The sequence below is a fragment of the Chroicocephalus ridibundus genome, chromosome Z (assembly GCF_963924245.1).
Source record: "Chroicocephalus ridibundus chromosome Z, bChrRid1.1, whole genome shotgun sequence".
Classification (NCBI taxonomy): Eukaryota; Metazoa; Chordata; class Aves; order Charadriiformes; family Laridae; genus Chroicocephalus; species Chroicocephalus ridibundus.
Genome location: NC_086316.1, coordinates 81,690,686 through 81,705,589, shown reverse-complemented (window position 1 = coordinate 81,705,589; position 14,904 = coordinate 81,690,686). Strand labels below are relative to the sequence as shown.

General features: G+C 43.9%; 1 protein-coding gene across 5 annotated transcripts in view; it reads right to left on the bottom strand.

Moving 5' to 3' along the window:
• SETBP1 (SET binding protein 1) overlaps positions 1-14,904 on the bottom strand; it is a 267,775-nt gene that overhangs the window by 211,550 nt on the left and 41,321 nt on the right. For 4 of the 5 annotated variants that reach the window (XM_063319825.1, XM_063319829.1, XM_063319827.1 and 1 more), the window contains exon 3: positions 4,010-4,093. The exons of the other annotated variant lie outside the window; for it this stretch is intronic. In XM_063319825.1, the coding sequence (XP_063175895.1) occupies positions 4,010-4,093 (84 nt within the window). The remainder of the gene's footprint in view (positions 1-4,009; positions 4,094-14,904) is intronic. 5 annotated transcript variants of the gene reach the window in all.

Genomic DNA, 14,904 nt, shown 5'->3' with positions numbered 1-14,904 from the left:
GGAAGCTGCCTATTTCATTTCTGGAACGTGGTCCATGTGCATCTATTTTTAATTTTGAACCAAGTTCCTCTACCTCCTGCCAGAAGTCCTGGGCCCTGTGTTGGTGCAACGAGAGCTGTGGCCCAGCCATCCCCTAATAGCTATTACTTCTTAATAGAAAGCAGCACTTAGGCAAGGGATGAGGTTACTGTTGGAGGGGTCATGATTAATAAAGATTAATCTGATCCTTGCCAACATGAACTGGATCCACCATTCACTAAATAATTACACTGCAGCATGGATACCATTTCCAGAGGAGGCATACATTTGTCATATTAAGACCAAAAACAAACACGCAGAAGGACAGGAGGATCTGACTTCTCAGTAAGACTTGAGCTTACACGAGCCACCAGAAAAGTTATGCAAAGAGAAAAACGAAAAAAATCAAAGAGCAGTTAAACACTGATGAGCCGTCTACCTTTTGGGAGAAGCAATGGAAAACAAATAAAACTAAACCCTGAGAAGACAGACCTGCATGTGCTGGGAATATGGAGCACTCTCTACTTCTGGTTCTCAACCTTATGCATACCTCTAATATGCACATTATTTGTCCACCCCCACGTTTTTCCCCTGTTTTTAAATGACATTTTTCTTTCCTTAGAAAATACACAAATGGAATCACTCCCCAGGAACCATCTTTCCTGCTTTATGTTAATATACTACTTAGCACAGAGAAATCCTAGTCCAGGATTGCCATTCTTATGCAACAACACACCTCAAATAATAAGCAACATAATAATTTATATGTATAATAATTTATGGGGAGGCATAAATTACTGGGAAACTAATAACCGCTCTGAAGAACATATATGAACCTTACAATTACAGTAGGATGTTTGTGGTGCAGAGACTTGGTTCTGGGCCTTGGAGCATGGATGAATTTCACTCCCACAAAGCACACAAACAAGTGTTAACGGTGCCAATGGCAGCCAAGGACATGGGGGTTTTGCTGCCAAGAGGTGGCTCTATTTTAGGACTCCTGTCAGTCATCCTACTTCACTGACTTCAAGACCATCAATGGAGGACGAGACTCTAGTTCTTCAGTGCACTCAGCTCTATTCCCTTTAAGATTTTCAAAGCTTTTGTAGGATTTATACTGCACTGCTTAGCCTTCCATCTCATCTTGTAGGGTCTGATTTGGACTGGGAGGCCACACAACGTAGACTGCCAGTCCCTCTCCTGCTCTGGTGCAAATCCAACGTGAAGGCTGGGCTCCTTGTGACTGTTGTGAAATTCCAGCCCCATGTGAGCCTGTTTGGACTTCTGCCCTAAACAGTGATGGGGACGGGATATACACACTGATGTCTTGCACCATGGAAAATACCATGCAGATAGGTATCTTTGGATGCCAGACTCAGGGAAGCAGATCTCAGGTCAAGGAAGTTAAGGTGCCTTGTCTTCTGGAGGCATACTGGAGAAATGCCAGTAAATGAAATCCTCAGCAATGGGGTCATGACTTGGTTCAGCTGGGGATTTTCACTGGTGGAGCAGTGTGCCTAGGACTTTTTGCATGTTTCCAAATTGATTTGAAAGAATGAAAAAAAGATATAAAAAACTTTGCAAAGCATCACCTTTCACAAAAATTCAGCCAAAAAGTAGCTGGTTAGTCACAAACCTTTAAATAGCTAATGATATAAACCCCATATACCTATTTATGCGTACATTCATGAAAATGAAAACTAAGTTGCATTTTCACACAACTTTACAGAGGCATCACAGGAAAAACACAAAGCAAGACCAAAAAAAGAAAGAAAAAGTCCTCAACAACAATAGTGAAGGTAAATCTTTAAAATCCGAGACAGAGCGCAGGAGGAGGGGGTAAAGCTCTGCAAACAAAAATAAATCCAGTGCAGTGTTTTCCCCCTCACAAAGTAAAACAAGCTGTTCCTAAAATAATGCTTCCTTGGTTTTCTGGCAATTAGTGTCCTGAAGGATTAGCCTACAATTGTCGGCAAGTGTTTGCCTTTCCCAGACGATGTCACCATAGAAGTCTGTGTTTATCTACAAGGCCCAGGGGATAATTTATAAGCTGAGCTGAGGTCCTGCATTCACAGACAAATGTTCCACACTGCCACTCACCCTCCTGTACTAGTTTCCTCCCCATCCACCTCCTGTCCCCTGAAATACTGACAGGACCCTGCCAGGGGCACAACAAACGAGATTTACAGCCTCTGCAGCAAGCACTTGCCCAATAGTTTATGCTGATCAAACAAAAAATGCGTTATCGAGATGGTCAATATAACACTAGATATCAAATATTAGATTTTGGAAAGTAACCTAACACAAAGAATAATTTAACACTGTTCTAGAAAACATTAAAAAGAGTGGAAATTTTTTTCCCTCCAAAAAACTATTGCCTGTATCTATAATTCAAGTATTGCCATCAACGACTTTTAGGTTCAACACTCAGGGTTTGTTAGAGATGGTGTTTTGTAAAGCCTCTCTGCAATCAAGATGTTCCCGTTTAATTTTTATTCTCCACTACAAGCAGTCTGACCCTGCTCTAGTCCTGTTGTAAATCAAAAGTGATTCAACAAGAGTACATCAAAATACAAAAGACTAACATTGGTAAAAGTGTTTCATTTCTAAATTAATTTTCTCCTGATGTGTTAGAACCTCAACATGAGAAAATGAAGCTTGTATTTGAGAGAATGGGAAGCTATTCTTTAAAGAAAAGTAATATGAATTCTTGTCTTGATGGTGAACTGATAGTATAGCTCATGACAATGAATTTGTTATTTTGAAAATATTAATTAAAGAAAAAAAAAAACAACAAACCCTAACATCAGTGAAAGACTCGAGCCTACAAAGTTTTTATAAATGTAACAATGTTCCTCACAAGAGAGCCTACCACAGGATAGATAAATCTGTTCTCAGATCTTCTTGGACATTAACAAAACAAGCCTCAGAGATGTTGCTATTAATTGGGGTTGATGAACATACATGTTGAAAATGAAAAACATTTTTCCTCCTGAGAACTCATGTCTTTTCAATCAGTAAATTATCTGGAGTTACTGGAGCTTTGTGGACACTGTTTGAATCTGCTTCAGGTCTATACCTCTTTGTTCACAAGGTACATTAGTAAGCAAAGTTATCTGATATTTGAGATCAACTGCTTCACTCTACTTATTTAACATTGGAAGACCCAATATTTATAAAGTGTTTCTGTTCAAATCAAAATTTATCTCATCTTTGGAATGAGCGATCTCTGGATTCAAACTTCTCATAGCTTCTCATAGCTACCAAGCTCAAAGCTACAAAGCCAGGTGGTAATAATAACTGACAATTTTGACAGGGACAAATTCGGCTGATCTGAATAAGTGCGAGATAGTAGGAGGTATGAAGAGACCATCAGCCGGCTGTGGTTCAGAGCACAGTCCACCTTGGTTGCAATTACTGAACCCAACAAGTGGTCCCACTGACATCAAATTGACCAACTTTGGAATAAGGGGCCATTCACTCCAAGTAATGACTATTGAAACCTGACCATCAGTTTGTGAACATGTTTTTACATGTCTATCATGAGGAACCTCAATAAAGAATAATCTTGTGATGGTGTCACTTCAGAACAAAAGCATGCAATGAATGACGTTTCTCTGTAGCTATCACTCATCCAGGCAGATACAGCATGAGACCAAAGGTTGCATGAATTTAGCCAGCCAAGAACTGCGATATTCTTTAAGAAAGGCATTGCTTGGAGTGGATTTTTATAAAGAAACAGGATTCATGAATAAATAAACCATATAGGAATAAGTCAGGCTAGGGCATTAACAGCTTCTGGTGCAAGAAAACCCTGATCTTGCTTGAGGGTTTTTCTACAAATAACAAATACAATACTGTTGTATCATTGTCAGCCATGCCAAGGACTCTGTCTGTGTCCAGGAACCCTGACATGCACCAGCACAGTTCAAATCAACTAGATGTTAACACGTTATTTTATTTCCACCAGTTGAGGTACATATTGACTGACCTGATCTGAGTCTTTCACTTGAGTATTTTTCCCTTTTCTGCAACCACAACTCATGAGTAGTTTTGCATCTCCAATGACTTTTCCCTACAAGAGATAAAGCAAGAAAAAACATCAGCACAATCTGAACCACTGAAGATCAAGAGGCGTGCATTTATGACCAGAAGCAGGAGAAGAAAAGGCATTAGGGAACCCAATGTTTTCACACACATACATGAACAAGAACAAGCCTATCATGCTCAGAGAGCACAACTGCCAAACTGGAGTGACTTGAGTTAAAGTTCATACACCAAAATTTCTGTTCACCCTTACCAGGTTAATGCTTACTTGCTTCTAGTGTAGCTAGATTTGGTGAAATAAAGTCAACAGGGGTGACTTGCCCTCATTAGGACAACTGGTCCATATAACCACTGGCAAGTCCTTGCCAGGAATTCAACAGCCCACCAACACTGCTGGTGCAGACCCTGCAACACCGACAACATGGTAGGGCCAATGGAGATTTACATAGAAACAGGGTCCCCTCGGCCTCCTTTGCCTACAACTAACAATTTGGGAAATAAACTGACACTCAAGCACCTTCTTTTCCTTGACAACCCATCAGACTGACTCGGCATGATCCAAGCAGCAAAGTCCCTCACGTTAACATTGTTCTTTTCTGGGGATTATTTGAGTCACTTTGGTTCTTCACCAAAACATTTTTTGGAGCTTATCAGACCTAGACATCTTGACAAAACACCATGGCAGAAAGGGTCTGGGATTCCTGGTGTGGTCAAAACGCTCAAAGAATAACACAGTCAGTTGAGTCCCCACAAACCCGTTGCAACTACTTGCTTTCTTGTAGGCACACACACTGCCTTTTTTTTCAGACTTCTGCTGTCTGCAGATGAAAAATAAACACTCTCAGCATCTGCTGGGCAACAGAGAGAGAATCTGCTCACATGCAGCCATGGACACTCATGAGTTTTCAGCTCAATGATTTTGTATGGAAAAGGAGACCTCAACATTAAAGCAGCTAATGAGTTTAGCCAAGTGGAAGCGCTCTGCCCTAAATGATGAGGAAGGGAAAGGGCACGATTAAAAGGAATTGCAGCCATTGCTCAATGTCAGGGCACAGCAGAGAGATGACCCTTGGTGGCAGGAATTACAAACAGGCAGATAAACTTCTGGTCCCCTCGGGCAAGACTGAAACTGGCCAGGTGTGGTGAGGTCTCCTACTTGGTGACCCCAGCATCTCACAAGTCACAGCGAGGTCAGATAATGTGCAAAAATTGTCTTTTCTCCTCTTTCCACAAGAAATGCTGGGGAAAAAAAAAGTCACTGAAAAGGCCGTACCTACAGTTGATATCTAACCAAAATGCCCAGTGTTTGGGCTGCTGATTGCAACCTGTCAAACTTTGAGGTTTTCAGGGGACCGCTTCCCACTGGCATCCTCTGTCTGTACCTATTAAAGGTATTTTGCTCTTGGTCCATTACCACAGTCCTTCAGCAATTGGTCTGTAATCTCTTAAATTCAAAAACATATCCCAGAAAGAAGTAACTAAACTAAAATTTAAAGCATTTGTATTAAATGATTATGTTAGAGATAGGAAACTGAGGCACAGGGAGAGACTTGTCTAAGAAAAGGAGACTTTCTAGACATTCCTCAACGTATGAGACAAGATAGACATACAAAAGGACCTCAGGGGAACTCACACATTTCCTAACAAACAGCTGGTGGACAGACATGACAGGCACCTTAATTTGTCTATAGCTGCAACATACACCTGTGTTTAGGAAACTGGATCCATACACAACTTGCCGATGGGCAACTTGTCCCAATATCCACTGCAAAGTCATTATGTTGAAAAAGATACTCCAGCCCTTTTTAGACCAGTAACCAAGAAAAAACACACATTTTTAGAATCATCATGGAATCATTATCATAGAATGTGTTGGGTTGGAAGGGACCTTTAAAGGCCATCTAGTCCAACCCCCCTGCAGTAAGCAGGGACATCTTCAACTAGATCAGGTTGCTCAGAGCCTCACCAAGCCTGGCCTTGAATGTCTCCAGGGATGGGGCCTCCACCACCTCTCTGGGCAACCTGTGCCAGTGTCTCACCACCCTCATTGTAAAGAACTTCTTCCTAACATCTAAACTAAACCTGCCCTGCTCTAGTTTAAAACCATTGCCCCTCGTCCTATCATTACATGCCCTTGCAAACAGCCCCTCCCCAGCTTTCCTGTAGACCCCCTTCAGTTACTGGAAGGCCGCTGTAAGGTCTCCCCAGAGCCTTCTCCAGGTTGAACAACCCAAACCCTCTCAGCCTGTCTACGTAGGAGAGGTGCTCCAGCCCTCGGATCATCTTCGTGGCCCTCCTCTGGACCCACTCCAACAGGTCCATGTCCTTCTTGTGCTGAGGGCTCCAGAGCTGGACACAGTACTCCAGGTGGGGTCCCACAAGAGCAGAGTAGAGGGGGAGAATCACCTCTCTGGATCTGCTGGCCATGCTTCTTTTGATGCAGCCCAGGATGCGATTGGCTTTCTGGGCTGCAAGCGCACATTGTTGGCTCATGTCCAGCTTTTCATCCACGAGTACCCCCAAGTCCTTTTCTGCAGGGCTGCTCTCTATCACATCATCCCCCCAGCCTGTATTGATAACGAGGATTGTCCCGACCCAAGTGTAGGACCTTGCGCTTGGCCTTGTTGAACTTCATAAGGTTTGCTCAGGCCCACCTCTCTAGCTCGTCCAGGTCCCTCTGGATGACATCCTGTCCCTCTGGCACATCAACCACACCACTCAGTGTCATCGTCAAACTTGTCGTCAGCAAACTTAGACCCTTCTCTGTCTTCTAGCATATACTGTTGTGAGACCTGAGCTCCTGGCAAGCCATGGCCATGTTCTCCTATCCAGCTGGAAGTATCACCGGCTTTTTTTAACAGAGAGAAATTGTAAGATGTTGCCCATAGTCACCTGGAAGATCAAGAGTAGATGGAGAATATGAACACAGAACTCGATAATTTTCTCTTTTCCCTGGCAGTTCAAGAACACAGAGGCTCTTCCATTCCCTAAAATCCCATCTCCTTTTCCAGCCGCAGATGCACATCTCCTAATGTGCATTGCCTAAATTAGCTACTACCTCCACCTTTTTTTAGGAAAGCCTATTATGAGCAGATGCTTAATTTGGGGATAGGTGTCTAACATTAGGCAGCTAAGTTGAAAGGAAAAAAAAAAAAAGCATATGGACAACATTTGCAGCCAGTCGCAACTCTGTTCAAGAGCAGATGGAGGCCTTGTCATTCAGGGGTTTCCCCGCGTACACCAGGCAGTTCAGTGGGGATAGGGAAAGGGGCTTCTGTTTGATACTTCTGTCTGGAACCAGATTAGAAGAAAGCACACTTTTCCACAGCACACGCCGTGTGTTACGTTAAACATGCATATGTAACTTCAGCTTTTATTCAGCGATCTGAAACAGAGCCCTCTGGGGTGCTAAGGGTCAGTGAGTTTTTGTTTGTTTATCTGTATGTTATTTTACAGTTTCTAGTGCCCAAGGAGTTTGTTAAAAAATTAAAACACCTCACTGGAGCTATCCTGCTGTGATTGTTGCCTCCTAATATATCCCTCCCTCCTTCATCCAGCAGCGCCTGATGCTTGCAGGGGAGGGAGAGGAGAACAAAACAAAGAGAGGACCCTCCTCTCACCGGGTACCACAGACCTTAAGACTACAGTCTTAATTTATGGGGCATCATTTCCATGTGTCATGGCCTTTTAATAACAAGACTTTAATAACAAGACAAGGAGCACAGTGGTCTTGAAAGCTCACAGATGTATTGCTACTAAACGATGCTGTGCTGGCTGCTCTTGAGGCAATGCTCTGGTTTAGAAACAGGTAGGCATAAGGATTCCCGATGGAGGAGCTCACTTTGCCTTCTGCTGGCTCCCACCCATCGTCAGATGCCCCCCTTCCCAAGGCAAAAAGCTAGAAGGCTCCTCAGCGAGCATTGAACAACAAAGCACACCAGTCCCACCTCTTACAGGGAGTCCCACTGGCCTCACCCTCCTCCTTGCACCATGGCCTCCAGCAGCTGGCCAAAGTTTGCAGAAAAAGAAGAAAAATAATTCGTAATAGTAACAGGCTTAATTATCTCAGATGCACTGGTGACAGGAGCTGATAGGCCGCCAGTTTTGACAGCCTGTGGTCGAGAAACACCAAACTACATCACCCAGAAGTCAAATGAGGGCCATTCACAACTTGCTTCACATCAGCAGCTCCGGGCAGAGGCATGGGGGCACACAAAAATCCCTGCCACGGGGGCAGACCCGGAGGCTGCGGCAAGCTCCAATGCTGCCACATTTCTTAGAATGGTTCTGTGAGGAGCTGACAGCCCCGTTTAAAGGAGTCAGACAGAAGGCACATGGCACCAGTGCGCCTCCATGGAGCTGACAGGCTCTGTGCTCCGGAGGAGCTGGCTGGGATTAACTGGAGGATACCGTCTTCCTCACCCTCTCCCAAATCTGCGTCTGGAAAAGATCAGCTCAAAGGATGGGCTTGGCTTAGCGGCACCGTGCCATACACCTTGTAGCCACCGGCAGGTCCATCTGGGCTCTGACCTAGTCGGTTCCCATCAGCCTTCCTTGGCTTTGAGCAACGGCCATCAAAAATACTGGCAGTAGCATCACCCCAAAGGAGCTGGCGCAACCCGTTTCCATTTGGCCCCTGGAAAGTCTCACTGGCCAAACATGTCTCTGGCTTTCAGCTGTTCATGCTCACTCCATCCCTCCTGCCTTGGATTACCCTCAAAATGTCCCCCATCAACAGACGAAAATGTGAGGTGCAGAAAGGATAACTGAGCCTTGGCCTGTGGCAACCTGGGGAAGAGCACAGCTTCCATAGTGTTTTTTCCAAGGCTTTTATCAGCATTTCAGCCGCTGAAGCAGTCTGGCTTTTCATGGAGAAGCACTCTTCTGAAAGAGACTCATGAAGCTGAGCTGAGAGGCGCTTTGCAGCCTCTTCTCTTTTCTTCCTCTCCTGTCTTACGCCACCAAAATAGCTCTCCAGCACGATACCCACATAAACGCAGCGATCGTGCCTGCTCAGGAATGACAAGTCTGTAGGGAGGCAATGCTGTCCTTCTCTGAATCCTTCTCCATCCACCCAAATATCCCAACATTTCCAGGACTGGAGATCACAGTTGCGGCCACCTCCCCTGACATCCTGCACCAGCCTGGTGTCCTGCCACTGAGCCTTGTAGTTACTTTTAAATTCAAATCATTACCGGTTTTCACTATGTTGGGCTACTTAGTAACAAGCCAAGAGGAATATGGTGGTTTTATTGTTTGTTTGTTTTTCTGTTTGGTTTTTTTTTTTTTTTTCCCTAGGGCCATAGTTCATTTTTTAACCAAGAAGAAAACATGTGTACTGCACTGCAAGAGTGAACCCTAAAAAAAAATCCCCACGGGTGCATAAATGACATTGAGAAGAACAACATATTCAGTGTTTATGTTTTTTACGCTGTTTTGTCAGGGTGATCCACGCGTCTTGAAGAACTGGTGCCCAAGTGCCTACAGTGGTAGAGTGGGAGAGGAGAAGGGGGGAAATGAAGGAAAATGAGAACTGAATCCAAGGTGGAGGCAAGCGGCAGTACAACAGACAGCTGGTGTTTGGGTGGTGGTAAATCACCCTGAAATGAGCCTCTTCCCTCAGCTCAATGAGGCCTAAACAACAAAGGAAGGCACAGCTTGCAGCCGGACAGCCTGCTAGCCAACCACAGACACACATGACAGCTTCATTCAGGAGCCCGGAGTCAATACAAAAGCTTCGAAATCAATCCGACATCCTGCGACCTCAAACAATGCGCCAAATCTTCTCAGAATTGGAGCCCCAAATGAGGGGGAGCAGCATTCAAGGGAGATCAAACCGCAGGGCTGGCATTGAAAGGGACTAAAAAGGAGAAGAATGTTCCCAGTTTATTAATGGCGAGGTCTGGCCGGCTGCATCCCAGCCGCCATAGGTTACGTTCATTAAAGGGCAGCGCTTTGCGCGTATTATGCAGAGCACCCAGAGAGTATGTGTGCGTGCGTGTGTGCGCGAGCGTGCCCCTCACTTGCAAGAGATCAGGATGTGCCTTTCTGCTTAGCACTGTTGTCTCCATCAGAAATTCCTCCTGTGTGAACCGCAAACCGAGTTTTTTCCCACTTGAGCGACTGTATGGGCACAGACGCGCGCACGCCCTCGCACATACGCATGCTTTCTCTCATCCCCAGGCCTGAAAAGCATAAAAGAACTCAGAGAGGTTCTTTCCAAGGAAAAAAAAAAAAAAAAAAAAAAAAAAAGCTCAGCATTTCACATCCCCTTCCCTCCTGGCCATACTTTCAGCTCACACACGCACACAAAATCTGCGACAAAAGCCTGAAGCATTATGCGATTGCCACCGCTGCTGATGGAGTTGATTGCTCCATAAACCTTTGCCCACTCCTACATGCTGTAAAGGACCTGGTCCCACAATGCAACAAAGAAGGGAAAAAGAAAAAGAAGTGCTTGGGTCCTAGGAGTTGCCCCCCCTGGGTAGGATTGCCCCCTCTGGGGTAGTTTCACCTGCAGCATCTGCCTTGTATCACCATACACGAATGGCACCCTTCCCCCTACAGCAACAAAAAGGCCAAGCAAATCCTTTTTATCAGCTTCCCTTTGAAGGCAGGTGGAGAAGTAGAATATAGACATGCACACACACACACACAAAACAAAAGATAAATACCATTTTCAAAATTAGTGTTTGAATTTGCCTGTCCTAATTATCTTCCTTTCAGCTGTCACATGTTTGAAAGAGTCAGACCTTGCAAGTTTTCTCCTCCTCAGCTGCACAGCCCAAGATGGAGTGCTTGCTAGAGAAGGTCAGACTCGAAAAACACTTTTTTTTTTGTGCTGAAAAGTAGATGAAGAGAAAGGACTGAATTTTTCAAAGCCACCTACGTATTTTGGTGCACATTTCACATGCATTTTCATTGAAAATGTGTCAAAGTCCAGTCACCTTTGTTTTTAAAGTGTCACACTGATCTCATGTTCAGAATAGATATGGCTGTGGGAGTTAGTAACCTCTCTCGAATTTGGAGCAACTTAGGTGAACAGAAACGGCAAACAATGAATGTTCCTTAGGATGCAGAAATTCCAACACATTTTATTCTCAAAAGTTAGGGAAATTAGAATTAAGGCTCAAAAAAACCACTTTGTGCTTTACTCACCATTTACTTCACTAGTCTACACTATTATTGCCACAACTCTGGAGTCTTTAGAGACCACGAGCATGATCCCTATCTCCTCCTTTGACAAGACAGTTCTATTTTTACCTTCTAATAACATTATACAGATGCCGAGGGCCATTGGGCAAAGACAAGTATAGCAGACTCAACAGGGTTTTTCTCCACACAAGGTAGGATGGAAGATCAACTGTATGGGCAAGACAAGATTAGGTGATATTCGAACACCAGGCAAGAAGCCTGGAGAAGTCCCCTCCTGGTTTATCAACACTAAGACAAAATGCCTCTCCATCAGCATTCGTAGAAAGAGGAAAACTGCAGCCAGGCTGGGAGAGTGCCCAAAGACGTGGTAGATGAGTGGTAGGAAACGATGGAGGGCTGATAAAATTCCTACTACTGCAGATGAAACAGAATCTACAGGGACCAGATGGAGAAAGATTCAAGGATAAGCTCGTTGGGAGGATTATAAGGTTGAAATCTTTTATTTTAAAATACATTTTTCTTTGCACTGAAATAAGACTTTTCCTTTTTTTTCCCCCAGATATCTAGTGAGTCCAAATGTACAATTTTCAAATTCAGGAAAACACAGCTCTTATTTCTTATTTGGATGAGCTACCTTTTTTTTTTTTTTTTCTTGCTTGCCTGCTTTAAACTCTGCTATTTGAATAATTTAACAATCTATCTTAAATATTTCACCAATAAATCACAGGCTTGTGTTTCTTTTTCATGTTAAAACTAATCAGTGGAGGAATGCCTGAGCTGGAAGTTAAAATTCTGCTCCACCAAGCCAGAGATTCATAATCATTTATCTGCAGATTCTCTGGTGAATAAAAACTTCTATGCAGAATTAACGTCATACAAAAAGTTCTTTATGCAGGCGTAGAGTGCAACCACAGTCCAGGATCGTCTGCATCCTGCCAACAGGGCTCGAGATTTCCAGACCTAATTGGTTTTAGGGTTTTGCCACCCTGCCAAGCACAAGCATGGAGCTCACAGCTGAGTCCCATCCACGGGCACGTCGAACAGAGTCCTACTCCACTCGTCAGGACGCTGATAATATTCATAGAGCTCCGAATGGTCCACACGGGTGACAACTGTATTGGGATTCCATGCTCGTTCTCATCAAAGAGGGGACGTCAAACAGAAAAAAATTTGGATATTGATGGCCAAAATACGAGATTTTTAAAAATGCCTCTGGGGTGAAGGAAATGAGAGCCTGTACCAAGCCACCCCGAATCCCCTTAAGCATCAACAGGAATAAAACTTTCCAAGTTCCTAAACTGTGTAGGCATTTTTAACTATATTTCAATGAAGTTGTGATGGAAAATCAACACATTTATAAAAACTACGAAAAGTACACCTACCTCTCCCCACTGTCTCCCAAATCCCAGTCCATCAAAATGAAGCCAGGAAGCCTCATATGTATATAATTTAACACAATTAACTCTATTTTTTTTTCCTAAAGCATTGAGACACATTCAAGGTGAGACTCACCTTAATCTCAGTCAGGAAAATCCAAAATGCATGAACAATGTGAACAGATAGCAAGAATTTGATAGTTAACATATTGAATCCAAAAAGGAAAACAGAAGAGAGAAAAATGAATGCCAAAAGGGAAAGGAAGGGGGAAAGGGAATAGCTGTAAACTATATTATTACTAAGCTGCTTTTCATTTTGTTTTGTGTCAACTTTTTACTTAGTTTTGTAAAAAAACTGAAAAAAAATCATGTGCTTTGCTTTGAAGAAGTCTACAGTGGATGATCTCTTGTTGATATCCATAGTAAAGTATGAGCAAAACATACACAATCATATGTACAGATAAAAATCATCTTGGGCAACATGATTCCTCTTCTGCAGCTGGGCAAACATCTCCACATCCCAGCTCCTAAGACTGGCTGGAGCTTGCCTGGGGGAGGGTGGGAGAGGTGGAAATTGGAGACACATCCTCCTCCTGCTTGTTTGGGGACAGACATCTCCATCTTTCCTCCCCGTGTGCAGCCAACAAGACTTCCTGCACAAACTGACACGGAAACAGCTAATTTACTGCTTTGTGTCAGGAATGCGGCCAGGGTTTCACTCCCCTGCCCCTCAGACTCTCTCAGCTGGGCTGCTTCATCCCAAAAAAGGGTCTCCCTGTCCTCCTGTCCCTCCCCCGCAACACACACTCCTCGTCCTCTTCTGCTTTTGTAACTTATCTCCCTGCAAGCTACTTCCCAACAGGAGTCGAAATTAAACAGGCTGCCCATATGCCATGGCTCACTTGTTGTCTGTTCCCCTCACTGCCATCTGGCCTATTTGCTCAGCCAAAGGGAAAAAAAATAAGGGGGGGAAAAAAAAAAAAAGAAAAGAAAAAGGGGTGGGGGGAGAAGAAGAAGAAGAGGATAAAGCTAGACACAATGAAGACAAGGAGGGAGGTGATGATGCTGTCTCTCGCATCTGCTCCTTGGCCAGGCTCCCAGATAGATCAGTAATGGAGAGCAGCAGAACCAGTGACAATTAACCCAAACACAGTCCTGTTTATTTAACCTGTTCAGAGAGATCAACTCATATGCTGCTCCCCTGGCAAGGAGGCACCACACTGCAGCAAGGAGCTTCCCATCGAGAAACCTCCCTCCAGAGAAGGCAAAGGGAGATCCTCATCTCCTGGAGAAAAAAACCCAGATTCTTCAGAACACGACGACTGTGCTTCTGGGTTGAGGTTTTCCTTAACTTTCCAAATCACCCTATTTTTTTTATACAGCAGCACAAGCTGCAAGGAGAAAAGTGACAGGGTGTGGGGGGAAGTTGCAGGTCTGCCCTGGTTTTGATCATACTAATTTCTAAAGCTCCTGACCCTGAAAAACCAGAGGAAAGCAAAGGCAAAAAAAAAAAAAGAAGAAAAGAAAAAAAAGAAGAGTAAAGGCAAAATGATTCCAAAACACCTTGTTATTCCACACTGCTTCTCTAAACACTAATATCTATTTTTTTAAAAAAGAAAAAAGAAAAGAGGTTAGCTCAAGAAACTGGATGGCTCACCATCACTAAACATTTGTTCCAGAGTGGGAGAAAGTCTGGGAGCAGAGCTGTGGGAATAACAGAAGTTATGTTTGTTTTTCAAGCTGAAATGAAAACATCAAGATTAGAAAAACAGATTAACTTGAAAAATAGCTTTTTAAAAAGGACAGCTACTAAGCCATTGATATAACAGAATGAAAAGGGGATAAGAAAAATGCTTTTCCAACACCTTTTACTGCCTTTTTTTTTTTTTTTTAATTTGCTATGAGACATTGCATACACGTGCAAAAGCTGGTGCGTGTGGTGATAATGAATTTTATTGTATTCCGGTCCTCTTTCCTAGTTTTGCATGTATTTACCTCCGAGAAATGGGAGCAGAATCCAGCCTGCGTTAACGTCTGCAGAGTGCGAGCTGCGGGCAGTGCAGAAGCGTGTGCGCGTAAACATGTGCCTTGCGCTGAGATAGGTATCAAAAGCCATACAGTTGGTTGGTATCAAGGCAGACACCGCTGAGACATGAGATGATGATAATTACCATTAGAGCTCCATGAGATCATGGTGGGGAAGCCCCTGTGGGGAGAGGCAGCCAGGGAGGAAGAGCAGACCTCCTCTTTCCGAGGCAGCAGGGGTTGTGTGCAGGCACAGAGAAGCCCCAGGTGTTTCCCAGAAGGA